The following is a 27,798-nucleotide window of genomic DNA, read 5'->3' on the forward strand; positions in this document are numbered from 1 at the left end:
GCTGTTCAACTCAAGACTGGGCCACCACTTTCCAGCCTCATTGCAGAGGAAGAGCAATGGTTTAAATCCAGATTTGCCCTCACCCATGGCACAAGGCCAAGTACAGCCCAACTGGACTGGAGAATGTAGGCCAGTGGCAGAAGCCATTCTCTCAAGACTTGAAAGAACAGTTGCCCTTGCAATTCCCTTCACTTCATTTTCTTCCCTGTACATGGCTAACAGCTTGCAAACTGGCAGAAACCCAGCAAGCAGAGGGGAAGACAGGATTCCTGCTAGACAGACACATTCACCCTCACACATCCTCACTTTTACAAACCATAATGTTGTGATGCCTTAATTCTCATCTCTCCAAACCTAGCTAAGCTACAAAGCAAGCATTTTGTCCTATTAGAAGAACTCCTAGTCCTTCAAAATCACAGGTTGTTTTGCAGTATGAAAAAGATATGGCTGCAGGCTCTGTGCATGATGCATACCTATGTCATTGGTCTCTAGCTTTCAGGGAGCAATTGTGCAGTGACAAAAACGCAAAGAAAGAAAGGAAAAAAAATCAAATATTTACAGGAGGAAAAGTGATCCTACCCCACATGGTACAAATTTAGGGATGCATTGTAGCCACATTATGTGCACATAGCTACTGAAACAGTTTCCAACAAAATGTTTACACAGTTGTCTGGAAGCATATTGTTTGCCTACTTTTCAAAGCCAATTTATATGCAGCACACATATCAGCATGCATGAAAATTCAGACAAAAACACAGATGCATGCAACAATCCCTGGCCAGCTCTTGTTGGTCTTTATTGTTTGTTGCTCACAAGTACCTAGGAGAGAGGACAAAGGTAGCAGTCTGTTGTGCTAGGTGCTGTACTATCCCAAACTAGAAGACAGGTATTTCCCTTGAGGAGCATACAATCTCAATTTAAGACAAGATATAACAAGTGAATGTAACAGAAAGTGAGGGAGTGACATATGGGAATGAATAATAAGAGAGTTTATATGTGCCAGCTTTATACTCTCATGTGCCAGCTAATTGAATACATGATGCAAACGAATACTAGTCTCCTACTGAAGGCAACAAGTTAGCTGTAGTCAGCTGGCAATTTATCAGGAGCTTCACAAAGAAATTAGTGAGAAATTTGGAGGAGCCCAAGGGAAATGATAGGTATGTTTGGAGAGGGCATCCCAGGGAAAATTGTCAGCGTGGGATAATGGGAAGGGCGTGTGATACAGCAACAGGAGGATGAAGGAGGTTAGCATCATTTAGGCTGCAAAACAGGGAAGGTTAGGTAACATAGCTGCTGAGAAGGAAAGATGTCAAAGTCCTGGACCAAAAAATAAAGAGCTTGTTTCTAAGTTGTTAAAGAGATTGTGGGACCAGGAAGGACTGCAAAAGGCAAAAGGGATGAATTTGTCACTGCACTTTGAATAGATCCAGGGGAACAAGTTCAGTGGGTATCAGGACTATGTCTGGGTGAAAAGGGTCAGAGTGAAACTTATGTCACTAGAGGAGAAAGCCACATCAAGAAGTGGTGTGGAGCCACTAAACCAGCCATAGCCTGTGTTGGAAAGCATGTGGGTGAGGTCTTCTCCATGTCCAAGGAGGAAGGTGAGAGGAAACACCCCCTAAACAAAGCAGAGGTAGGATAGGGGACAACAGGATAGGGGACAACAGGAACAGCAAGTGAGGCCTGCCCGAGGTTATGTGCTGTGGACAGCTCAAGAGCACACCTTAATTTTAACAGCCAGCTCTACTGAACCACTTTCATCCAAGGCCCGAAAGGACAAGTCTAAGGAAAGAAGTGGAAAGATGTATTACTCCCTCTTCTTGAAGTGCCCCTTTGCAGAAGACCCCTCTCTCCCTGCATGCAGTCATTGCATGGATCAGAGCTGAGTTTCCTGACTTAGGTGCCTTGAGTTAGGCAGTGTGAAAACCACTCATCAACGAAATTGCATCCAAGTCCCTCTACTGCAGTTCCCTGTGTCACGGCTCAGACAGATGTCCTGTCTTCTGGGGTCTGTGGCAGGTACTATTTATGTTCAATATTGTTTATATACCCCAACACCTCCACGGGGAGATGCCAAATCAATAAGCCAAGAGCTGAAGTGTAGTCATTTTGTGCCTTTATTTTTCTGTTTTTAAAAGGCCAATGGTCTTTCTACAACTCTACAAAGTCTCTTATAAAGTTAACAGAAGCACTGCCAGCACTTACATGCCTCACTGCACACCATGCCCCCCACCCTAGGATTCCCCCCTACCCTACCCAGGACCCCACATTAGCCCCCCAGGGCCATTAGCCCCTGCCCCAGTGATGCTGCAGCAGGGCTAGTCTCCAGCTCCCCATATCCCTGCCCTGCCCGGTCACGGGTGCTGCCAAGCCAGGCCTATCTGTGAGCCCAGCCTCATCCCCATGGAGTTGCACCCAGCTCTGGTGTCCCCAGCTTGCCCACTCCTGGAAGGCACAGTGGGACAGGCCCTAGCTGCCAGGACCTGCTATGATATACCAGGGGACCCCCTGCACTCTGGCACCAGTTGCCTGAGAAATACTAGCACAGGACAAGAATCAGAGGACAAGCTCAGCCTTGCCACGACCAAAACATTCTGATCCAGCCCCTCCACACAAGATGTTTTAAGGTTTTATAAGGGATGTTTCTGCTTTCCTTCTGGTACTGAGCTACCAAGGTCTAACCTGATCGTGTTTTGTCTTCTCTACAGTGACATTGTCTGGTACCTTGAGAGGGCTGCTGCCACTATCTTCCACCTCTGGGCCACCTCAGCGAGGACCAGCTGGAGCCTGGTACTAGGTGCCCACACAGGGTCTGGGCTGCACTGTAACTGAGCATAGTGGGTAACCATGCCATCCCCACCTCCATCACCACTGTGGAAACCTCCAGTCCATGCCAACTGCTGTTTACAAAGGGGAGAAAATAGACCCCAGGGACCTGTCCCCAGTGTCCTGGGTTCAGCTGTAGCAGTTGTTTGTCTTTCTAGCAGCTTGTGCAGGGCAGTGTTTTGGTTTTAGTCTGAGAACAATACTGATAAAACACCAATTTTTTAGTTGTTGCTAAGTAGCACTTACCCTGATCAAGGACTTTTCAGTCTCTCATGCTCTGCCAGTGAAGAGGGGCACAAGAAGCTGGGAGGGAGCAGAGACAGAACACCTGACCCAAACTAGCCAAAAGGGTATACCATACCACAGTACGTCATGCCCAGTATATAAACTGAGGGGACTTAGCCAGGAGCCATTGATCACTGCTTAGAGAGGGGCTGAGTATCAGTCGGCAGGTGGTGAGCAACTGTAATTGTGCATCACTTGTGTTTTCTGAGCTTTCATTTCTTTTTCTCTTGTTTTTTATTATCATTATGGTTGATATTCTTTCTATTCTCACTACTTTTTATTTTGTTTTAGTTACTAAACTGTTCTTACTTCTACCCATGGGTTTTATGTTCTTTTTTCTCCTTCCCATCCTGCGCCAGGAAGGACTGGAGAATCACAGCAAATTCACCAGAATAAGCCACTTAGATGCTAACATCAGCTCACTCCCTGAACAATGGTGAGCTGAGGAGCCTCAAGGCCCATGCTGATGGCATTTCTTGATAATAAGTGGATAAGTGGAGAGCTGCTCACCTTCTGTGACACACATAGATGTAGAGGGGAAAAAAGTATTTTCTTCTTCTTTTCTCAGCCAAATCCTTTCTTGAGCTGTTATGGATTATTCACACAGCAGCCGTGCCTGTGCTGGCTGATCAGATTACTGCACCAATGGCTCCATGGCTTTCAAATTCATTTCACAGATTCCCAAGAAACAGATGCTGGTACACGATAAGTGGCAGCACCTGGCTTCAAAACATGTCATCAGTTCATCAGCCTTCAATATCTTGAGTAATATCTCAGCTCAGTGGAAAAATGTTACCCTAACCAGTGAACAAATTTCTGTGTGGGGAAGTAAAGCTCCTTTTATGTACTTTACATAAGTACATCAGTTGACATCAGTTGACGTCAACAGTTGACATACTGATTCACACCTTTGCGTTGTTCCCAGAGCTACTTAAGCACACAGAGCCCAAGTCAGTGCAGTGATTCTTTTTTAAACATTTGGTGCTCTGACTTCCCATTGCATCCCAGAAGTTACCTACTCATCACAAGCAGCTTTACATGGCTCTATAACACAGCTGAGATTCTTTGAATACTTTTTATTATTAAAACAAAACCAATCATTTGCACAGGCATTGATTTTGATTATCGGAGGACACAGATATGATTGCATAAGTAACAGAAGGAAATGAACCATGTGAACTGCTTGCTTTGTTGTTATGGAGTTCTGAATTCCAGGCTGCTTTCTGACATGATGAAGGTAAGGTATTATTACAGTGCACACACTCAGAAACTATTAGACAATACTCATTAAAAAAACCCTACATACATCATATATTCAACTAATTTGACCAGACTTCTGTTTTCCACAAGACCTCTTACCTTGCTGTAAGACAGAATTACCCAGGGTACAAACTGGACCTTCCACTAACAAGACTCTCAGGAATCTAATTACAGAATGGCAAAAATGTTGAATAGAGGCACATTGAATAACACGGCTGTCATTTTATGGCAATGCATGACATACAACTAAAAGCCACTTGTATCCACTAAAGTCAATGGGAAGATTTGCGTCGGTGTACAAGAGCAGAAAGGAAAGGGAAAGGGAAAGGGAAAGGGAAGGAAAGGAAAGGAAAGGAAAGGAAAGGAAAGGAAAGGAAAGGAAAGGAAAGGAAAGGAAAGGAAAGGAAAGGAAAGGAAAGGAAAGGAAAGGAAAGGAAAGGAAAGGAAAGGAAAGGAAAGGAAAGGAAAGGAAAGGAAAGGAAAGGAAAGGAAAGGAAAGGAAAGGAAAGGAAAGGAAAGGAAAGGAAAGGAAAGTGTTTCTTACACTATACTGCCAGGAAAATGAACATGTCTAGGTTGCAGTAAGACCATTTGTAAGGTGAAGTTTAGACACGCAGAATTGCTAAGAGCAGGAGAGTGAGACAGAGGGAATGTTGGTGAATGCCCGGTTGCCAGTTTTGTCCGCACAGTCACTCCAAGAAGCTGTTGCGAGTCATTTACAAGTGGGGCCCCAGGGGCTGCTGTCCCACTGCATCAGTGATGCTAAGGGCAGTGAGCTCTGTCCCTGGCCCAGTGCCTTCACTTCCCTCCCTGTGGTAAGAATTAAAACAGCACAGTATATTTCTACCTTCTCTCCTAAAGTCTTGAGGCAGATACTACTGCTCCCACCTAACAAATGGGTTGCTGTCTTCTGACCAAGTATATTTCCTACAGTATCATAATCCTTCTATTAATTTCTCTGAAGCCTCAGTTCACTCTGATGAAGAACGGTAGAAAATCATTCTCAGTTTCTGTGTGCCTTGCTTTGTATTACAGTGACAAATGATCATCAGTGGGTAATTAGCTTCTTGGCCAGTAGATAGGCTGGGCCCATCAATTTCTGCGATCTAAATGCACTAAATCTATGCAGTAAATCTACCCGTAGAAGCAGGATGATTGTAAAGCATCAAGCACCCATAAACACCAATCAAAACCTAAAGAACCCAGTACTGCTAAACTGCTGTCAGCAATGCTACTGACTGAAGTGGGCAGTTCTTTTCAGGGTAAGTAGTATACATAATAGCCACAGATACAGCATATCAGATCATACGAATTCTAAACTGGCATTGTCTAAAGTTGTATCGGATCTCTCATTTTGGTTGCTGTTAGTTTTATTGCATGCTTATGTCACTGAGATACTAGGGCTGAAAGGTCACATCATATCTTAGGAGATAACCATCATTGTAAACATACAGTCTCTGATCTGTGGGGTTATAATCAATGCTTTGGATTGTGTCTAATTTTTTATCCATAATGACACTAATACTACCTTCTTGGCCAGTACTTGTGTCATACATGTAGAAGATTTCCTCTTTCCTAGTGTTCACTGGCCTTGTGGCATACAGAATGCCACATAACATGAAAGCATTGGAAACAGATGGTTTGTACTGTCTTGTCTGCCAAGTATTTAGCACATCAAGAGTAGTGTCATTGAGTTTGCTAATCACAATGTTGCCCATGGTATTTTCTGTTGAATATATTACCCACAACCCATTTTCATCCACAGCAAAATCTATGTCTTGCCATGACACACCTGCATAAGAGAAACGGTTACCATAAGCAGCATTCAGAAGCTTCTTCCTTAAAACCACAGTGTTTTTTCTTATATCATGCTTCACGATATCTCTTGAATTATAAGCATGATAGTACAAATAGTTATTATAAAGGGCAGCACCACTTCCTTCCCCGTATGTTATTTTATGTTCATACGTGGGTTTAAACAGCAACAAATTATCAAAGGAACTATAAATTCTATAGTATTCCAAGTATCTCCCATTTGTGTTCAATGGTGCTACCCAATAGACTTCATTCTCTGGGTTAGAGGGAGAGTAGTCTCTACCCCAGGAACCATATTTGTAGGAAAATCCTTTCCAGTTCAGCTTTGCAATATAGGGCTGGCTAACATTCAGCAGTCCACGGTGAATGCAGCTACCTGAAATTAGAAAGAAAAACACAGGATTTCAGAATGTCATCATTAGGAGAGAGGTTTTACAGATTAGCTTCATGGCAAAGGACAGGCATAAATGCATAGCTTCATGACTAGAAGGCTCGTTTTGGGGCCAAGGTCAGCAACTGGATGGCACCGTGTTCCAAGTTGACTCAGAAAGTTAGTAAAAAAATAATAAAAAAGCAGTATACATATTATTACAACTATGTGGGGCAAGCAGGGGTGGAAAAAATATGGGGACATCCATCCTCAGTCAGGATTAATTTTCAGAAAATAAGTAATAAGTGCTCATTGTGCTGCTCCAGACAAGGAACAGATTTTTGTTTCTGCCCATTTGATGCACGCCAGCCAGATGCACCAGGAAATCCCTTGGAAAATAAAATTGATGAAGCATTTTAGGTGATTTTTTACCTCAGTGGAGCTGAGAGCATAAAAGATTGGGAAAAAAAAAAAAGGGGAGCATCTGATTTCTGTGTATTTCAATGTGGAGGGGAAGGAAGGAGCAGCAGTAGCAGTAATTCCAGAATCACATATCAGATTAGCATTTTGCTGTCAGAATCACAGCTTCCCAACAGGGCATCACAGCTGCATGGGCCTTCCACCTCAGGCCCTCAAAGAAATTGGCAGAGAGTAACAATCACAGCTTAGGAAATGTATACAGATTTTACATTGAGTTTTCATGTGAAGCCACTCTGAAGAGAACATAACTTCAAGCTGAACCAGAACAGCTCTGTTTTGCATATATCAACTACAAAGCCATTTCAAGCTCATGGAAAAATTAATCAAAATACAAGAAATACTTTCCTTTTCTCATGGTGAATGGCAGTGATATTCCCATTTCCTGATAAATTCTCAATATTGTAAGGCATTGGAGGAAAAAAATCCCCCACTCACAAATGTCCATGGGCTTGACAAGTCCAAAGCTGCCACTAGCAAAAACCAGAATGTTTTTTTCCAAGTATTAACATTAGCTTTTTGTATTACTGCCACAAAAGTGACCCAGATTTTTCATTGTGAGGATATGTTCGTCTGAGGTAACGGAGACAGAGATGTCAAGTAACTAGCACCATCTTACATGACTAGTGGTAATCTAATACTTCCCAATTCAGTGAGGTGCTCTAGCCACTAGACCCAAGGCTCACATGCCAACTAACGGGTAAACTAATGGCCACAACTGCTTGATGTTCCCTCAGCAAAGGAACTCCGTACACCACCAGCTATGGCACCAATGATGAAAGTCAAACTTATCTCTTGAGACTTTAATATTTCGCATGTGAGAAACATTGCTTACAGCCTATATGAAAAGAGTGACTGTTCATAAGTTCAGTCATATGAAGGGACATCTAGCATATAAATTACCTACGTCTTAACACAAATCAGAAAGAAAAGTAACAAAGAGAGTATTTATCTTTAGCTCTTAAGGGGGAATCCCTTTGAGAGATTTCCCTCAAACTGGCCATCCCCAAGCAAAGCCAGACAATACTTACAGAGCTGAACTGAAAACTCAGGAAAAGCCTAGGAGGCATCTTGTTTTCAAAAGTATCCTAATCTATCCCAAAGATAGAGGGAAATGCGGACACAGACCAATCTGAAATATTCTTCTTGGAAAAAGACAGGGTAACAAGGTCAAAAGTGGACTGCTGCAAAAGTAGAATACTGTTTTTCTGACCTGCTTTTCCCAGGGGGGAAGGTGCTCTGCCTCCAGGTCAAGGAAACCTCTGGTCTGAATATTAGAAAGGTCCAACCAAGAGAGTAACATTTGTGCCAATGCGTAAAGTCCATTTGCACAGTGATGATCTCCATGTCTCTTCTCAAAACCTAGTGTTTTTCTCCTATTACAGAACACCTTCACCACTCACAGTTTTGTGCTGTCTTGCACTAGTGACTTGGGGGACATATGATCCACCTGCAGCCTCCTCTCAACATCTGGGTGGCAACTTTATATTAAATATAAATCACTATGCTTAGCTAAAGCCCTGTGTCCCCAGGCCACATTGTCAACTACTTTGGGTTCAGTAGTGTGCATGGGAGCAGCTCTGCATCGATGACACGAGTTGTGAGCAAACCTGTCCCTCTTCTCAGCCCCTTTTGTGTCCTGGGATTCTTGTGGAATGAGAAATGTAGGATGACCTTGCTTGAACGCTGCTTCCCTCCATACCAACAAGAATCAAATGAGAATCAGCATTCCTGGCTTGAAGCAGATAAGCATTTAAGCATGCACTTAAGTGTTTTACAAAGGTCGAGGCCCTGGAGCAGAAACCTCATTTCCAAATATAGCACACAAGATAGGCACTGCTGTATGGCTAGCCCAGCTGTATCTCTGGAAATGGCATGTAACATGGCTAGTAACATGGCCCCAGCACTTGGCACAGATACCAGTGTTTGGAGGTGCTTGTACCTCAGCTCATGCAAAGGAAGAAAGCTAAGGCAGACAGTGCAAAATGGCTTGCAGTCTGCCAGCTCCATTAATCAATTTGAACTGGTTTTTTCTTATATCTCTATTATATATTGTTACCTCCGGCATGAGAGCTTCTTTCAAGCTGGTGACATATTGAATATCTTACTGTGTTTAAATCACAATAAACTTATTCCAGAATTAAATGGTTATTAAATGCTCTGAAACTCTTGATTTGTTCAGAAAAATATAGCACCAAAGCTTGCAGGTAGTGAAGCACTGCTAAGCTCATCTATATGCGACCTCAAATAATTTTTCATGTCATTAAGCAGAACACAATTCCAGATTTATTTTAATAATTCATACATTGTTTCATAAATAAAAAACAAACGTGTGTTCAGCAGAGAGACCTTTTTTACAAAAGAAATAATAAATTATTATTTCTTCCCTTAAAGAGATCTCTCTGCTGAACACTTGTTTGGTTTTTATTTATGAAACAATGAATTATTAAAATAAAGTTAGAAGCATGTTCAGTTTTAATGACATAAAAAATCGTCTGTGGTTTCTATAGAGTATGTGCTTGATTTTGATTTCCTTGAAAACTCTTCCCAGAATTCTTTTTTTTTTTTTTTAACAAAAAAACTCTGTGGTAGTCAGGGGGTGATCTGTCTTCAGCACAGGTTCAGAAGAATTCATTGTTGTTTATTTAATCTAAACTTGCCTCCCTGTCTGGATCTTGTGGGGAAAAAAAAATGCACAAAGGGAACTAAGTGTCATGTAATTTTGTAAATATTAGAAGGCACTTGAAATAAATCCATATGCATTATTCAAACTTTTAAGTTTTTTAACTCTTTTATCCATTGTTCTGGGTGTCCTGGGTTCAGCAGCAGCAGTCATTTTTCTCCCTCTTAGTAGCTGGTGCAGTGCTGTGTTTTTGACTTTCAGCGTAGAAACAGCGCTGATGACACCGATGTTTTTAGTTGCTGCTCAGTAATGTTTACTCTGACCAAGGACTTTCTGAGCCTCATGCTCTGCCAGGGAGGAGGGGGAGCCGGGAGGAAGCAGAGGCAGGACACCTGACCCAAACTGACCAAAGAAGTGTTCCATACCACAGCACGTCATGCCCACTATATAAACTGGGGGCAGTTAGATCTCTGCTCGGGTCAGGCTGGGTATCAGTCAGCAGGTGGTAAGCAGCTGTATTCTCTTCCCTTGTTATTTTCCTTATCATTATTATTATTGGTGGTAGAAGCAGTGGTTTCTGTTGCACCTTAGTTACTGGACTGTTCTTATCTCGACCCGCGGGAGTTATATTCTTTCAATTCTCCTCCCCATACCTCCGGGAGCTGGGGGGGAGGAAGAAGGGGGAGAGTGAGCGAGCGGCTGCATGATTCTGGGTTACTGGCTGTGCTTAAATCACCACACTGCGCCACTGGTAAATGAAGTCCTGGTATTTTTGCCTGCCTTTATTTGATGCTTATGTAGCAAAAAAGTGAGAGGAGGACTAACACAGGAACAAACACACATAATTCTCCTTACATAAAAAAACAGTATCTCAGCTCAGTTGTTTCCTAATCCTTCTTATTCATCAGAAAAAAGCTGGCATTTACTTATCAGGACTGGAGGGAGCCTGACTTGCTTGGCTAATGGGCTGCAGAATTGAGCATCCCATCAGGTCTTGCTTCACCCACTTCACTTGGAAGCACTCACAAAGCACATCAGCTTCTCACTCTGACAATGAAAGTGCTAAACAAACTCCAGCAGCTTCCTGAAAGCAAGCAGCTTCATCTTATCACAGAAGAGAAGGGACCACAGTTCATTTATGCAGCTGAAGAGCACAAGACAAGGTGGGACCCACCCCCATGAAGACCACAGAGACCAGGAGCAGGCTGGTGCTACACTCTCAGACATGCTCCCAAGCATCATATGCGTACCCTCCTCTCTCATCGGACAAACCACTGCATCCAGATGTGTGAGCTGTTACCAGCCTTACTACTGCTTGAGACATAGGAAACAGCTGGTTTGGCAAAGACTCATGTGGCTCCTACTGTCTCACTGACACAGGAAGACCCATGCAGGCACCTCTGTCTTCACCAGTATCACAGGACACAGACACAGGCTGACAGCTGGTGAGAGAAGACTTATGCTGTCAGCATCTAACAGGGGATGAGGTAGAGGGCTGGAGTCCACCTGAATTACCTTCAGCCAAAAAAATGTTCAGGTGCCTCAGCTAAGCTCCTTCCATTGCCAATGGAGAAATACATGTGTCTCCAGGGGCAGTCCAGACAGTCAACAGTCCTGGAGAGGAGGCACTGGTAAGCTCTTCTCGGGTTCCTTCAGGCATGCCTCTCTCTTTAAGTATGGACATATTTCAAAACAGAACCCAAAACACTCAAAAATCATAGACATGTTGGGTACATAGGAGGTAAAATATAAGGTAAAAGTAAAATCACTATACAACTCCAACAGGACTGCTTGAGTTTCAGCATAAGGTTACACCAGGTTTTCCTCCTGCTGAGACCTATTCACCAGTAACTTGAAATCCTTAATTCCTAAATGTATAAAAGCCGGAGGGGGGAAGGAGAAAACAGGTTTGCTCTTTTTTTTCTTTTCTTTCTTTTTTTTGCCTTTGAGAGTTTCATCTGACTCACTTCTCCCTGCTGCCTCTCTCAGATCATTTCAGTGAGATATGACAAAGAATCTGCTGCAGAGTCCTCAAAGAACCATCCTGGGGTCTTTCCTCTCTATACTTGCCCTGATGAGAGCAGCACAAAAGAAAAACAAATGGATAAATATTTCTTCCCCCTGGAGTGGTGAGAAGAAAGATGCCAGAAACTGCTGCAACAGGAAAGCCAGCGATGATGAGGAGGATAATTAACTATACATTTACTGAGCCCTATCTCAGACACTCAAACCCCCACCTCTCCAGTCAGAGAGTAAGGCAAAGGGACACTAGTGATCTCTTTCTGCTATGTTGTTTAAGAACAGGCCTGCTCACTCTGAGAAATACAGCAGCAAAGGCCTTGAGGGACAGAGTCAGAGGGCTGCACACTACAGCACTGAGAAGCAAGAAGCTTTAGTTAAACTTGCCTTTAGACTCATGGTCTTAGACAGCTTGGGGATTAGCCAAGCTCTCTCTAGTTCATGTTACCTCCCCAAAATATGTAGGAGAGAGGATGAAGGAGAAAAAATAAAACACATCCAGAAAACAGGACAAAGAGTCAGTTTAATACAAACATTATAAATATAATATGAACTAAAAGCAGGGCAAGGCCAAATGGTTTGGCAGGAATTCAAGTCATTCAAGCTTGCAGACAAAATGTATGGAAATTGTGTTCATACACATAAATGAGTGCTAGAGAGCTTTGGAGGCCTAGGTGTGAGCATCCATGCAAAGCCTCCAAAATGGCCATCTAGAAAATGCAGCTCTCTCACTTACTCCATGTCCCCAAGCAATAACATCATACTATGTCTTCTTGTTTTCAGATACAGTTTGCAGGACACATAACTGCTCTATAAAGTTCTTTGCCCAGAGAATGCTTTTTCCCCACCAGGCACATAAAGTCAGGATACACCAGTCTTGTGTGGATTAACAGGGATCTGAGCCTACATAACACCTGAGCTAGTACCTCTCAAGAGGCAAGAAACTTGCCAGCCCAGGGCAATTGCTCTAACAGTCCTTTGTGCTGAGCCCAGCATCCACTCTCACACTAAAGGTGGCCATGACAATATGCCCACATACAACCTCCAACCCCTATGGGATTCCTATTGCTGTGGGCAGAAGATAAACTCACAGACAACACCAGAGGATGCTCCCAGCTGATGTCCGTGGTTGTAATCCTTTGGAAGTCAATGGAGCTATTGTTCATACCACCCGGGGTTTTAGTCTTCTAGGTTATTTTCTGCTGTGTATTTTTCAAATAATGCAGTAACATGCAAAGGTGCCTGAGCACACAGGTCAGGAATATAGTCCCAGATAAACTCTATCCACCTCCCCACCATGGCCTGAGAAAGAATGCTAAATAATCCTAGTACAGCCACAATCCGATGCAGTTACGTTTACCCATCCTGCTCTAGATGTGACTCGCCTACCCTTGCATGAATCTGCACTGTGAAGCCCAGGACTCCCTTTCCCATTCCATGAAAGTCCCTGTGTCTTACAGATGCTCATGCCAACCTCCCAGGTTTAGAAGCATCCTCTTTCTCCACCACTCATGGAAGGACACAGTACTCTTGCTCCAGACTTCACTATTTTCCCACAGAAATAAGGGCTTGCTGTAGGCTTGAAGAGAAAGACATTGTTTCTTTCCACACACTGTCACCCTCAGTAAATCAATGAGATGCTATCCCAAATCCTTTTAAAATACTGGGGTTTGTTGTTTGGTTTTTTTTGGTTTTGTTTTTTTGTTTTTTTTGTTTTTTTTTTTTTTATTGGAACATTTTAAGCCCTTCCATAAGGAGCAGAGGAGCACCTTGAGATTTTGCGAAGCAGGTTTTTGTTTCAGCTTCTTCTCCTGCCTGATGCCCAGACAAGGTGTTATTCATGCATCCTGCAGAGTAGTGCAACAGCTGCCTACATTGCCATGAAACCCTCAGATCGCAGTAGTAAAGGTTGCTGACCCTAAGAGAAGCTTGTGTTTCTCCCTCTCACCTTTCCAACTAGGTGGTAGAACTAGCTGGTCCCTGGGTCATAAGAGGTAAATGCCAGTAGGTGCAAATCTGCACTTCTTGCAAGCACTACTCCTTTTTTTCTATTGGCAACTCTAGCTGATGGCTAACCAGCTTATGTGAAAAGGCAGGATCCTTCCCCTGGGTATTGTACACAACAGAGCACTTTCTCTCTTGCAATACTATTTCAAAAGGAACTCCCTGTGTATACAACACTCATGGGATCAACACAGTTTGATAAATCCTCCTGTCAGCAAGTAGGATGCTTGACCTGGCATACCTACACCAGTGTTTTGTGGTCTGCTCCAGTGTATCACATCTGACTCTGAAAACTTCTCAGACTACAACTCACTCACAATGTGATTTTTCAAACTGAATACCATGTCAAGACAAAAATTATTCCATTTGTAAACTAATGGCCACATGACCTGTGACTGTTGATACTTTAATATGAACTGCACTCTGGAATCACTGATCTTAGCCCCCAACATAACCTTTATTAGTTAAGAAAATTATAAAATCCTAGTTCAGCAGAAAACAGTAAGAAAGCTCCCACTTAATCTGCTGAGACCAGAATTTTTCCCCAAGCCTCTTGACCTTCTGATTTAGAAAAATCTTTTCTAAAGATTGTGAAGCAAAAGTAATCTTCATGCAAAGCTACCTTCTGGAGCTTGAGTATCAGCAGCTTTAGTAATCAACTGTTGCTCAGACATTCCCAAAGCAACATTAGAACAAAATTGCCATGACACAGTCACACTCACAGGAGCGATTAAAAATCAAAGCTGGTCAGAAAAAAACATAGTTTCCCCCAAAACCAAAACAAAACAAAATGTAATTGTTTTGAGAAAGAGAAGAGGGATTAGAGATTTGATTTTCACACTGCAGGTGAGAAGAAGATGACAACTTTTTCCAGTTGAAAATAGGTACTCTGTCTGGAAGAGTTTGTTTCCTGCCTTTATTTTCCTTTTGAACCCATTGATGAAACATTAGGAGCTGTCTGCTCAATTTTTCAAGAGCTAAGTAGTATCATTACAACTGTATTTAATATTAACAAAGGGAAATCTCTGCATTTACTATTCTACCCATGTATGATGTTGTTTCTTATCTGATACACAACAGAAATGCTTACCTGGTGGGAAATAAGGGGGTACTGCAGTTTTGTTTGCTCCCTCTTCACACTCTTTCAGTCGTTTCTGCAGATCCCCAATTTGTCGATGAATTGCAAGGATATTGGTTTTGTCCAGTGATTCTAGTTCATTTACCAGTATAGTCAGATTTGTGATCTAGAGACAGAAAAGCAGAGAATAAATTTAAATTTCTGTTGACTTTATTTTACAGATATTTTCAAGCAGTGTTGACCATAACGCAGAAGATGTTATAGAACAGTTTTTAAGAAATATCCTCAAGAACAGGCTTTATCCTGCTAGCCTGAACTTAATATTTCCAGCAGATGTATGTAACCATGAAGAAATGTTTTGACTCTCAGCTGTATAACATAATGCAAAAATACAGTGTTATTTTTATTGTACGTATAAAAATATCTAGTAAGTCTTAGGAAGTACTACCTATTATATGTAAAATGTACTTATTCCAGCCTAAAAAATGTACTGGAATGCTATTTGCAAAGATAAGTAACATCCTCTATCATCTACTTGATGATCTAAAGGACAATGGACTAAATGATATTTCACTTTCCATCTAAAGTAATTATGCTCTCTAGGTGAGTGATTAACTGCCGTTTTGAAAATGTGATTTATAGTCTGCTGGGAAGGTGATAGTCTTTCCCATTTCTTGATTTCATATTGATTGGGTCACTGCCCTAGTAACCAGAAGCTAATTTTTTAATTATCTATGTTAAAGCACAGAGGCTTTCAAGCATGGGGGTCTGTAAATTAATATTTATTATAATAATATAATCAGCTTGTGTGCTTAACACTATGCGAAACTGTTAACTTCCAGGCGGATGTTTGTTAAAAATAAAGGGATTTCCATTTGCTTTGGGTTTTCTTTGCTTTTTTATGCTCTGTATCAAGGCAAAAGCTGTTAATACATCTAAGGTCAAGCTTTCTTATAATTTATGCCAATGAAATAATGAATGCTGAAATAATGAATAATGCCAGCTGAAATAATTCCACTGGCTGCAGTAGAGACAGGCTACATTTCCTCAACCTAAACATTAAAGAGAGAATAGACTATCTGTGTATTTGAACTCTCTGTAGCTAATTAAGACTTTGGGAGTACCTCCAAATATATTTGCTCAACGATGACATTGCTTCCAACAAGGCTGAATTTCAGCTGGGTGACCAGTCTCTCCAGGTCATTGATTTCTATTTTCAGCAACTGGAAGTCCAGCTCTGTGTAGGATACACTGCTCTTCTCCATATGCTGCACTCTGATGGTTAGGTTAAGGATTTGCTGCTGATACAGTTCAATCTTTTTTGCGTACTCTCTAACCTTGAAAAAGAAAAAAAAAAGGTACATATTCAAGTCCAGGTTAGCAAATAAGACAATCTTGTTTGAAATTGTTATTATATTTCTGAGTACCCCATGCATGACTTCCACATACTTGACATATATATTCTTCACATAAACTACATAAATGAAATTCTCATCACATATATAAAATATGTGAAATTTAATCCTCGTTTATTGTTGGCAATTGCACAAAGTCCCCTCAGGAACGCCTGGGGATAGCTGAAGGTAGTATTTTACTCGGTCTTCCATTTTTTTCAATTCTTTGCCAATATTGCCTCTCTCAGCTAATTTTATCCTCAGTATGCCAAGAACTTATATTGGCAGAAATTTCATTAGGAAATCTGCAGTGTATTATCTCACAAATGCAACCCAAGGAGGCTGAAAAATGCAATAAAGGATTCCCAAGTTTTTCAGCTTCATTTCCTATTAGCTCTGAATCCAAATAGGATTTTACCCTGTGTACATTTGAATTGTGTCAAAAGCTGACAGAACCGATCTGGGGTTTGTCTTTGGACAGGGGGAAAATGTTTAAACACAGCATTAAAAAACAAATCTGGTTTAAATGGAAGTGAAAATATATTGCAGGCTTTAGCTAAAGTAATTTCTGTAACAGCTTTTTAAGCCTTTGAACCATTAAACAGTTGTCCGGATAAATATATTTTCACACATGTATCTGCTGAGGTAAAGATCACAGCACAAGCATTGTGATGCAGAGTGATTAAATTATATGGAATTGGGACATTCCTCAGAAAATGTTAGTTCCTTGAAATTTAACACTTTGGGAAAGACATGTAATATCTTTCCCATATGCTTCATAAATGTTATGTCTCTTTTCCCTTAAATCTGGCACTAAAACAGGCTGCCCAGGGAGGTTGTGGAGTCTTCCTCTCTGGAGACATTCAAAACCCACCTGGACATATTCCCGTGTAACCAGCTCTAGGTGGCCCTGCCTTAGCAGGAGGGTTGGACCTGATGATTTCCAGAAGTCCCTTCCAACCCTAGTGATTCTGTGAATACAATTATGTTCTTGAAAAAGTCAGATGCAGCTGGACCTCACCTTTCACTGATCAGCAAAATCAGTCTGGAGCTGCAAGATACCTCTCCAAAATAAAAAATAAAAAAATCCTGAAAAAAAATCTCCTGAAAATAAACTCCAAAGGTCAATGTTCAAACCATGTCTAGAGTTTGCACAAAAAAAAAGGAAAAACAGAAAAAAATACATGATTACAGCCTGAAAAACATAAAGCGAGCCCTGTGTGAAGTTACGTGTAGCAGAGAGGCATGTGGAAATAACCTTTCTTACAGTAATACTAATAGTAATAATAATAATGGTAACAATAATAATGAAATACAGACCAAATTCACAAAATACTGAAATAAACAGACAACTGGAATTAGTGGTGGCTACCCATTAGTGAGAAACCTGTGAATCTGAAGTTTTCTCCAGGGTTCTGAGAGCCTAGACAAAATGCTGAGGGCTGGAACAAGGCATACATAGTTATTTCAGCCCTGATTGCAAAATGCTGCAGGACACAGACCTGAAGTTCTCTTCCAACATCAGAGGGTTTTCACTCAGTCAATCATCTAGGTCATTTAAAGACATGTCAACACCATCCAGTGGAGTATAGCTGAGAGATATTCAAGTTGAACTTGAATTAGCGCCAGCACTCTGCACTGCTCTGTACAGCCACACCAGCATCGCAATGAACTTCAACTAATAGCTCCTCTGGTGAATTATTGGCCAAATATAATTTTCCCAGCAGTGCTCTAACAGGTTTATACTGCTTTTGCAGACAAATTCAGCACATATGTCAAGCACTGAAATGCCCTATGTGGACATTCTTTCCTGCTCAGATATGGCTTAGGAGTTTCACAAGCTTAGACGTATCAGTTGAAAAAGGAACATGATGTCGTTCTGCTGTTTGACAGATAAATTTAAGCAGTTTATAATCCCTGTTCTTTTATTTCATCTACCTGCTAGGGACTGACTGCTGTCTCTTGACAGGCTGGCACAGAAATTCTGTGCATATCCCATATTTAGAGATACAGACCAATGACTAGTACTGATTGCTGCCACATTTGCCATAAAAGCCTAAAGCAGGGTAAGATGAGTGCATAAGACCTGCATTAGCCCTTTGTAGTAAGAGAGTGGAGCCATGTGAGCCATATGCAGGAAAAAAAATCCTCAGTTTCAGTTTTTCCTTCTTTCTAAGCATTGTCACCCTCATGGAATGAAAAGGGCAGGAAAAATTTGTGATGCTTATTTACTGTGTCGTTTACCTGCAATTGGTATTTATCAAACCACGTTTTGCAGCATGTAGACACTTCTCTAGAATGCACTTGGAGAATACAGAAGGGGAAAAAAAGGTGCAAAATGAAGATGTAAAAGAAAAAGTGGGAAAACTGAGGGACAAAAAGAGAGAAGTGACAAACCCAGCAACTCTCTAAAGTCACTCAGCCCAGGACATTGGCTTCGGGCAGGCCTGACCTCTACAGACCTGTAAGGAGCTAGGTTGGCAGGCAGTCCGCAAGCTGACACTAAGAATAATTCCACTGCAGGTTAACCTGTTTCGAAAACAGCTGTTCCTGGCAGAGGGCAGGCGTGATTTTTTCCTCCGGTTTTTGTTATGTGAGGATGTTGTGGCCGCTATGAGCCAAGTTCTGAAAGGCACTTTCTCTCCTTGGGATCACATACTGATCCAACCCTGCTACAGAGATGTCCTCTCCCTCTTCCTATTGAGAGGAGCAGCCAATTCCTGCTTTGCCTTGAAAGGTTAATTTTCTTCTGTAATCATAATTATGCTGGCAAAGGTTGATGTGACAGAGGAAAAATTAGACTGGTATTTTCAGCTTACAGTTTGTACTCATTTGGCACATGAGAGCATCTCTTTATCTGTGAGCTTCCTTGCCTGCTGATTCTATAAAAGGACCCCCTTGCTTTTGAATTAGCCAACAATCAGGCAAAAGGTTAACGATTCAATCAGGTTGTTTATCTGGGGCTTGTAGCACATGGAAAGCATCCTTAAGAGGGTCCAATCCTGCAGCTGTTACTCAGGAAAAGCTCCTATGAGCTTCAAAGCGTGTTATAGAAGAGCAACTGAAGCACGGAATCTCAGTCAAAAAAAGAAACACTCAGTAGAAATTCTCACCCCTGTGATGAGACTAGGTTACATGTGAGCGCGATTTCCTAGGAGTTTGCTCAGGATCATTTCTTACAATGACCAACAATGAGAGCTTGGCTTTCCTCTGTTTCATTATTTCCTTCTTTCTGTGAGCATTATCATGACTGAAGTAATATATTGAATTGTATTAGCAGGAAAAGTGAAGAATTTTTAAGCATGGAGACGCAAGCATCACAAGATCTCAGATTACTTAAGTTCGGATATCAATAAAGCAAGGTTCAAAAACTTTCTTCTTTCTACAGAAAAACAACATCACAACTGAGAAATCTTACACACATAAAATCACACCAAAATGCAATCTGTTCATTTTCATTTCTGACCCAGTGTCTCTTTGCCAATATCGCACCAAAGTATATGTCACACTTTATCTAACTAGATGCATTGTAACACTGCTTGGTTGATTGGTCTCGACAGGATGAAATTCAGTGAAGCCTGGGTCAGCGAAAGAATTTTTGCTGTCTGCAGCGAGAATTGAAAGGTCAGTGTCTACACTGTGGCACACTGCTGGGCACCTAAGGAGGACAACACACGTACACTAGGCATGACACCACTTGGCAGCCTAGACACTGAAGTCCACAGTGGGGATTTATCTTGCCCTGAATTTAGAAGTGAGTTTCAGGTACAAATCTGGACACCTAATTTTAGGTATCTATATTAACTTGTGTCTTTATATGAGCAAGATGTCTGAACTCAATAGAGACCTGAGGTTGTCCACACAAAGACATCAAGCAGCACTTGATGTGCTCTCTAGATCTGCATGGCACTGGCAGGTAAGTTAACCATCCTAAAGGAAACATGCACCATACTGAGGAAGTACTGGTAAGAGACAGGTTACACAAGGGCACGTACCTGGGAGAGGTAGCACACAAACACCTTGAAGAGCCACACCAACTTTCTGGCTGGGAAGCATGCCCCTGATCCTGTTCCAGTGCAATTAGCTTAAAATGCCAGCACTGACCACAATAGGAACAGTATGGGGACCTGAAACATCAGAGATCTTCACGGATCATTAACTCTGAGCTACACATCCGTTCTACAAGGGATCAGGTACCTCCTGTACTTGGAGGCAGTGGGACTTCTGTCAGTTTGCCCTTCATATCCCTGCTGACAGCTGAACGTGTCTCATTGTTAGCTCCAATTCTTTCAAAACAAATTATTTGAACAGAAAGATCTTACCACAGGATCCTCTGCCTGTTGTTGTGGTTTTTATGCACAACTTCTTATCTGTTCTTGATTATACCAGAGGAGGGTTATGAATATTTATAGTTAGACTTTATAATTTAATGCCATTCCTTTTCTGCTGATTAATTCAAGGACACTTAATTTCTTAAGATGTTTGGTTCCTGAAGGAAACACTTTCTGCTGGACACCTAATCTGAATCCTGAATATTTATCCAGTATCAAAAGTCAAAGACAGATTTCTGTCTTCACAGGCAGCTTCACCCCATGAACTGCAGCATGTATAGGTTTGCCATTGTTCATCAAAACAAATGAATCTGAAGACATGCAAAAAGCAACCAAACAGTGTAAGGTGTGTTTGTCTTCAACAGCAATGCATAATTCAGCAGTCCCACTGCCACAACTTCAGATGCTGACAAGGAAGATATTTGATTTTTTAATACTATTTTTTAATCCATGAGAGCAGAAGAAGTGAAGGGACAAATATTCACCCACTTCTTCACTCCGGTCTGTGGTGACTTTTCTCTTCTTTCTATTCATTTCACTTTCACAAGCTGGCTGGCTTGATACAAATAATAACACATGAAAGAGCAGGAGGCTTGGCTTCCTGCAGCTCTGTGTAGCAATCACAAACCAATAAAACTGAGCCAGAAGAGGAGAAACATAACCATTCTTCCAAAAATACCATATGCCTTTAGCTGTAAAGGCCTCAAAAAGAGACCTAAGGATATTCAAATGTATGACATGCTGCAGTGTCAAAGATTTAAGATTGAATCACCTTTCTCCTTGCTCTCACAGAGCCCTCTTTCCCACTGTTTGAAAGACACATCACAGAAAAGCACTGAGTGCTGTACTTTTCCACAGGCAACCATTTTCCAGCAAAGATACAATTGTTGTATTTATGAGAAAAGAACACCTTACTTGAAAAAGCTCTATCTCAAATTTCTTCGTGAGTGTTGCAGCTATTATCTCCAGTTGCTCAGCCTTCTGCACTGGGAAGGTGGTATCTGGCAGGTACACAGAGCACTGACAAGTTCCCTCGTCATCCACAGAGCCGGACACATTGGCGAAGAGCTGCAATAACAAATCAGCAAGGAAAAAAAGTGTTAGCATTCTTCTCTGGAATCAGCAAATATTGTCTGACAATAACATGAGCTATGGCAATTATAAGATCTACAACTTCATTAATAGAATAATAGAATCATAGAATCGTAGAATAGTTAGGGTTGGAAAGGACCTTAAGACCATCTAGTTCCAACCCCCCTGCCATGGGCAGGGACACCTCACACTAAACCATCTCACCCAAGGCTCTATCCAGCCCGGCCTTGAACACTGCCAGGGATGGTCATTCACAACTTCCTTGGGCAACCAATTCCAGTGCCTCAGCACCCTTACAGGAAAAAACTTCTTTTTATAGACATCTCTCACCTTTTTCTTCTAAGGAGCTCAAAATAGCTAGCAATTTTTATGACTCAGCCTTACAATCTTCCTGAAAATAGTTAAATATTGCTGTAAAGATTGTACCATTGGAAAAACAGAGGCATATAATAGTCCTTACTTTCCCAATCTTGTGGACAATATTCCTAAGATAATGAAATAACTTTTACAGCAGACAGAAAAGCACATAACAGCAGGAAAATAACTTAGTAGGTTAGGGTTTATAGTTACTGTTCTGTTATCTGAATTGATCAGATTATCTAGTCATTTCCATCGACAGAGATGAAAGCAGTGAAACAGAGCCAATAACAGGGAGTTTTGAAGGAAAAAATGCTAAATTTGTAGTTTCTCAGACAGCCCAGAGCGAACAAACATGCACATTTAATTATATACCATAGAAAGGTGATGAATTAAATATGCAGGCTCATCCTAGAGTAGAGATGCTTATTTTGATACAAAACATTGCACGTAATACCCACAAATCACAGCCCTCCCATCCACATTTGTGGGTAGTCTGCAAAGCCATTGCCTGTGCCATTAGCATGAATCGTGACTGTCTGCATGCTCAAAGAATCACCACTGGAGCAATGTGTAATGTGTATGGAAAGGTCAGGACTGGCAATTCATAATCTTGCCATAATTTACAGCCAAAGCACATAATTTCCTATAAACACTGGGCTGAATACTGAGTATGTTTGGAGTTGTTCTTTTTTGTTTGTACACAAAATGTTTCCTGGTTCATAAACCTATCACGAATGTATTAATAAAGATATTTCGTGTTACTTTAAAATATTCTGGCACACACTTCAATGCAGCTGCATATGTTAAAGCTACAGGCTTGCTCCTTAAATACACTTCTTTCTATAATCTCTCCTCCTGCCTTACAGAAATCCCGGTATTATTCATTTGTTTTCTCTTTCCCTCTTAAAAATAAACAAACAAACAACAAAACTATTCACTGAAAGCTGACATTTCAACACTTCTCCCTTTGCTTTTTCACAGTGACTTCAACTAACCACCAAGCCAGTGCAGAGCACGCAGTGATGGCCATCAGCAAAGCTGTCTTGATCTCTGAGCCCAAGAAGAGAACAGCAGCAAGTAGGAATGATCCCAGATCACACTTCCGAAAACCTCTTTACCTCAGCCATAACAAAGAGCCTGCATCTCATTTTGAAAGAAAGTATGAAAATAAGTTTTATCTGTGTTATCCAAGCACCACAGGCCTTAAAATTACACTCATAGACAGACTTCTGAGGACATTTAATGTGAAAGGAAGAAGAGAAATATCTCATGGTATTGCAGAATGTCCCAGCACGTAACTTCCATTGATTTCCCTGTCAGGTAGGTTACCAAAGCACTTCTGAAAATCCCACTGGGAACCTACTGCAAACTATTTATAAGTTTCCAAGTACTTTTGAAGATACGGCTAGCAATACCTAAATAACTATGAAAAATAGGTTCATAAGTCACTTAGATGCTTCTATACCTCTGAGTCCTCTCTGTAAGGCCATGACTGGGATGACAAGTTGTTCAGCAATAGTAGAAGAAACAGAGGGGGTGTGGGATGACAAAAGAAGAAATAAATGTGGCTTAGTGAGAATATGTGACTGTAAGACTGTTGTGCACTGGCATGCTAATTTTCATGAGGAAGGTACTGTATTCTATCCCCTCTCTGAATAGCACAAGTATAGCATAAACTCTGCTATAAAGTCTTGACTATATATAGCCATCAGTTCATCTAGAGGTACCATGCTTATTTCATGTGCTAAACAAACCATTCACAAATGTGTTCAGATGACCTCCAAAAAAACCTCCAATTTGTGCATTTAAACACCCTATGAAAAGTAATCATTATATTTTAACATCTGTGTTAGGAGAGAATCCTGAGTTGAAGGAAGAGCTTCACTGAAGGAAGTGCAGCTTATGTCTAAGCCAAGAGACAGTTTCCCCAAAGGAGCAGACAGCCTGGGCTGATGGAACTGTTTCCATTCTTCCATTGACATTACAAACATTGGGATCATGATGTCGATGAAACCAAGAAGCATTATTTAGTTAAAAGCCCCTTGGGTCAGTAAATGCTTCTATCAAAATATAATACCAGTCAAATGACAACCATATATCAAGAAAGTCTTCCCTGATCCTGTAAAAAATTCCACAAGGAGGCTGTTACTTTTGATCGAGTTGCATGTTTTTTAAAGTTTAATAATTTATATTGGATGCTTAAAAAAGAGCAAACTGTCCTAGCCTACAGCAAGGACTTAACTGCAACATTTCACTCTGTAAAATTAAGCTGCTACATATGCATATTTGAAGCTATGAGAGATGTTCCTTTCCCACATCCCTTCAATTTAAGAAAAGTAGTAGGAGCCAACAGTTACTCTATTTTCTGAAAACCAGAAAATTTAATCAGCTGCCTAAATGTGGACATAGGGTTTCTTCCTCACAACAGCCAGGCCATTTCAGTGCTCAATTTCCAGCTACACTGTAGCCCAGTGGCATTCACAGCTCTGGATCAGCTACTTGCTCATCCTAAAACATCCTAAGGAATCACATAGCAGGGACCAGAGGCCATCCCAGCTGACCTAAGATGTGGATGAGTTTTGTGTCCTGTTACTGAGAGTTGGAGAGAGGCTCCTGACTCCATTTAACTGTCTACATCCTTTACAGGAGCTGGAAAAGGTCCCTCCACATACCCCAGGCATCACATTGGGTTACCCTGGACAACAAAGACCAAAGATCAAGCTGTCTACCAGCTCCAAACTGATGTGGAGCTGTGCTTTGGACAAACTCTGTTCTTGGTACTAGCTTGCAAGACCATGCAGAACAAGTGTGTCACTTTGAATCAGCTCCAAAGCAAACATGTTATTAAGCAGCCACTGACAGAGAGAGAGACAGGGAAACCAAACCCTGAAATCCACAGACCATGGATTTGAGCACTGTACTAGAAGGCATAGAAATCAGATACGAGTCCCTCTATCAACCAATAGTTGCATAAGTTTTGATCTAAGTAGAACAGGGAGAATCAAGACTTTCTCACCCTCAGCAACCACAAGCGGGCACTTCTCAAAAGGCATTTTCACGGCCCTGTTCTGGTTTACATCGGAAGGCAGAGTTGAAAAGAAGTCTCCCTCTTCCTCCACGGAAGCTGTAACCACCAAACTGTTTGATACATTGCCATCAAACCCCCACTGCCCTAGTTGTTTCCTACCCGGGGTCCAGTTCAATAGTCACAAGGACGGTGCTGGAGCATTGGATGTGACTTAAGGCATTGAATGACATGGCAGCAGCACTAAGGATTTGGGGAATTCACTACTGCCTAAAATCCCAGATAAACAACACCTAAAGACTTTTCCTGGGCAGCCTAACTGACATGCCTTGTATCAGGGTTAAATCTCTGAGTGACTGTGTATCATTCAAACAATGGGAAACAAGTTCCTAATTTTGCTCTTTTTTGGACTTTATTGAAGAGCAGTAATGGTTATACCTTTGGGGGAGTCTGCAGGTTGCCGGTCACCTTTCTAGGTTGAGTCACATATGGGAGAGTTGTATTGGGATGAGGGCTCTGAAAAACAAAGGAAAGCCGTTTCCAGAGTTAATGCCTGCAGATAGCACAGTCCCTTCCCCACTAGCTAGCTGCCTCGCTGCAGCTCCAGACCAGTTTGATTTTACTATGGGAGCAATCCCCAGCAACTGTAAAATTGATTGACTTTTCTAATCTGCTGCTGAGGGGACTAAAGTTTTCCTGGGCATGATGTCACTTCAAAGACATCTCTTCTTGAAGAAAGGCTTGGTGTGACCAACGAAAGGCAGGGGATGCTCAGCCTGCCTGGGAGGTGTGAGCTGGGGCTCTGGCAGGCAGCCCTAGCAGATTACATGTCAGTCTGAAATGACAGGACAGTGCTTTCCTGCACTAAATTTGGAGAGTACTGTCTTCCCAACAAGGATGTCTGCTCCTCACTGCCCAGCTCATGCTCCAGCTTCTCAGCACAGCACTTGTTGCTGCTTTCACACCAAGATGTCAGGCTGCAAGCTGTGATGGCTGGGGCATGTGTTCCACTCTGCTGCTAGCACCATGGAGGGGAGAGCATCCCACCACAGAGTAGGTAGCCACCACACTGCTAAGGATACAGCTAGGTCCACCTTGGGAGCCTTTTATGGAGTAAGACCATAGACATGCCCTTTAACTCTCATCTGTATTTGGCACCTGTCTTCCTGCCACACCAAGGAGAGCAGCTGTCACTCTGGCACTGCTCTGTGTGTCCCTAAAGGTCTGCTGCATCCCCACACAGTGTGCAGAGCACGGTGCATTACCAGGGATGCAGCACACTGCCACCCACAGCAGGGTCTCACCAAAATCTGTGGCAAACTGGGAACTGCAGCAAGACACTCTTGATGTCAAATGGTGTGACAGATGGAACATCAAATGGGCTTCCCCTGCAACAAGGCACGCACCCCTGTGCCTTTCTGCATCTCCCAAATCTCAGCCAGAGCCCCATTCCTGAGTTAGGGAATGCTGAGGAAATACAAATGGCCGGCAAAAGGCAGGTCTATTAAAGGGCACGTTGTAAACAGGCTTTTGTGGGACAGCTTGTCAAATAAATCCATTTGAAGAAGGATTTGTGTGCTCATATGATTACACTGAACATGGTGGGGGAGAGGGGGACATTACTAGGGCAGAGAGCATCACAAATTGTGTAAGTTACACAAACTGGGGGCTACTTTAAAGCAAAGCAACCTGAGGAGAAACATCTCCCATACCAAGCTTATCAATACATATTATCACCTCCGTCTTGACTTTTGCAGCTTTCTGGGTTTTGAGCAGATATTAAAGCACCTTCCCAGGAGGTGCTGACTTCACTGCCTGCATCCACAGTGCTCCCAGACTTCAAACAATGCAACTAGTGGCATGCCAGATTTTTCTGGTTGGTGACTAAACCACAAAACCAGAAAGAGTCATTGGGAGCCAAAATGGGTTTTGTTTGTTTGGGGTTTTTTCCCAGATTTTATTTAACGAATACCAAAAGGCAGTCACTTTGGGTCAAACAAAACCAAAATGGTTTGTTTCATTTGGAGGAGTTTTTAAGCTATTTGTGAAATTTTTCTTCTGATAATTTAAGCTCAGTTTTAAATTGGAAAAAAAAGAAAAAAAAAAAAGATGCCGTGCAAAATCAAAGGAAATCTTCCACCAGTGTATTTTAATTTTTAATTCTCTAATTTTTTTTCTATTTTTGCTTTTCTCCCTTCCTCCCTGGATTTATTGTTTGGTGGCTGTTTGAGATTTTTTTTCTCTGACAGCTGTCTTTGATTTGTATATCTCTCTTGCCCAACCAGATAGAGTTTTATGGAGAAGATGGAGAGCACCCCACAAAAAACACCCAGCATGATTTTCATGTGCCTGGTCATTAAGTATGAGAGCAATCATGCAACTGAAAAAGCCCCTACCTCCCAACTCCTTCCACATCAAAGATGTGGATCCTTTCCTGCTATAAGCCCTTGCTAATTAATTAAAAGCTACACAGAGCATTTAAAATCCACTCAGAGCCTCACTGGGAGTTGCACTCATCTGACCAAAGGCAGAATTTGACTCTGATTTTAAACCTGTGCCTCACTTTTACATTTATTACCCAGTCCCTATACATTAGTTGGAAGGAGGATGGAGGAATACTTCAAACTTTCTCCATGCAGAGATCTCAGCATTTGCCCAACAATAACCTTGAAGAATAAAGAATTTTCAGCAATCTAAATTACATGAGAAGAAAAGAAGACGCCAAAGCTCAGGTTATGAAACCCTCATCTTACCCCTTCTGTTGCTGCCTTTGTTACAGCCAGAGTGATCATGCTTTGCATGAGGAGCGGCACAGCCACCTGTGTGTGCTTCATCT

General features: G+C 41.8%; 1 protein-coding gene across 2 annotated transcripts; it reads right to left on the reverse strand.

Moving 5' to 3' along the window:
* Positions 1-4,175: 4,175 nt before the first annotated feature.
* OLFM4 (olfactomedin 4) lies at positions 4,176-27,798 on the reverse strand. Of its 2 annotated transcripts, XM_065675817.1 has the most exons (6): positions 27,716-27,798; positions 25,401-25,478; positions 21,401-21,553; positions 15,885-16,097; positions 14,773-14,926; positions 4,176-6,565 (listed from the first exon to the last, which is right to left on the reverse strand). In XM_065675817.1, the coding sequence occupies exons 1-6, from the start codon at positions 27,794-27,796 to the stop codon at positions 5,772-5,774; spliced, it is 1,473 nt and encodes a 490-aa protein (XP_065531889.1). In that variant the 5' UTR covers positions 27,797-27,798; the 3' UTR covers positions 4,176-5,771. The 2 variants fall into 2 exon arrangements, with proteins under 2 accessions (XP_065531889.1, XP_065531890.1); XM_065675818.1 differs by lacking the exon at positions 25,401-25,478 and having other exon boundaries at positions 27,716-27,797.

This window comes from Lathamus discolor, chromosome 4 (genome assembly GCF_037157495.1).
Source record: "Lathamus discolor isolate bLatDis1 chromosome 4, bLatDis1.hap1, whole genome shotgun sequence".
Lineage (NCBI taxonomy): Eukaryota > Metazoa > Chordata > Aves > Psittaciformes > Psittacidae > Lathamus > Lathamus discolor.

What these genes read in the sequence shown, in the direction of transcription:
- OLFM4 (XM_065675817.1), bottom strand. Translation starts at nt 27,796, where the DNA reads ATGAAGCACACACAGGTGGCTGTGCCGCTCCTCATGCAAAGCATGATC. An exon ending in TTGAGATAGAGCTTTTTCAA is followed by an intron (nt 16,098 to 21,400) that starts GTAAGGTGTTCT and finishes TTCTTTTTCAAG; the next exon opens with GTTAGAGAGTACGCAAAAAA. An exon ending in TTGAGCAAATATATTTGGAG is followed by an intron (nt 14,927 to 15,884) that starts GTACTCCCAAAG and finishes TTCTGTCTCTAG; the next exon opens with ATCACAAATCTGACTATACT.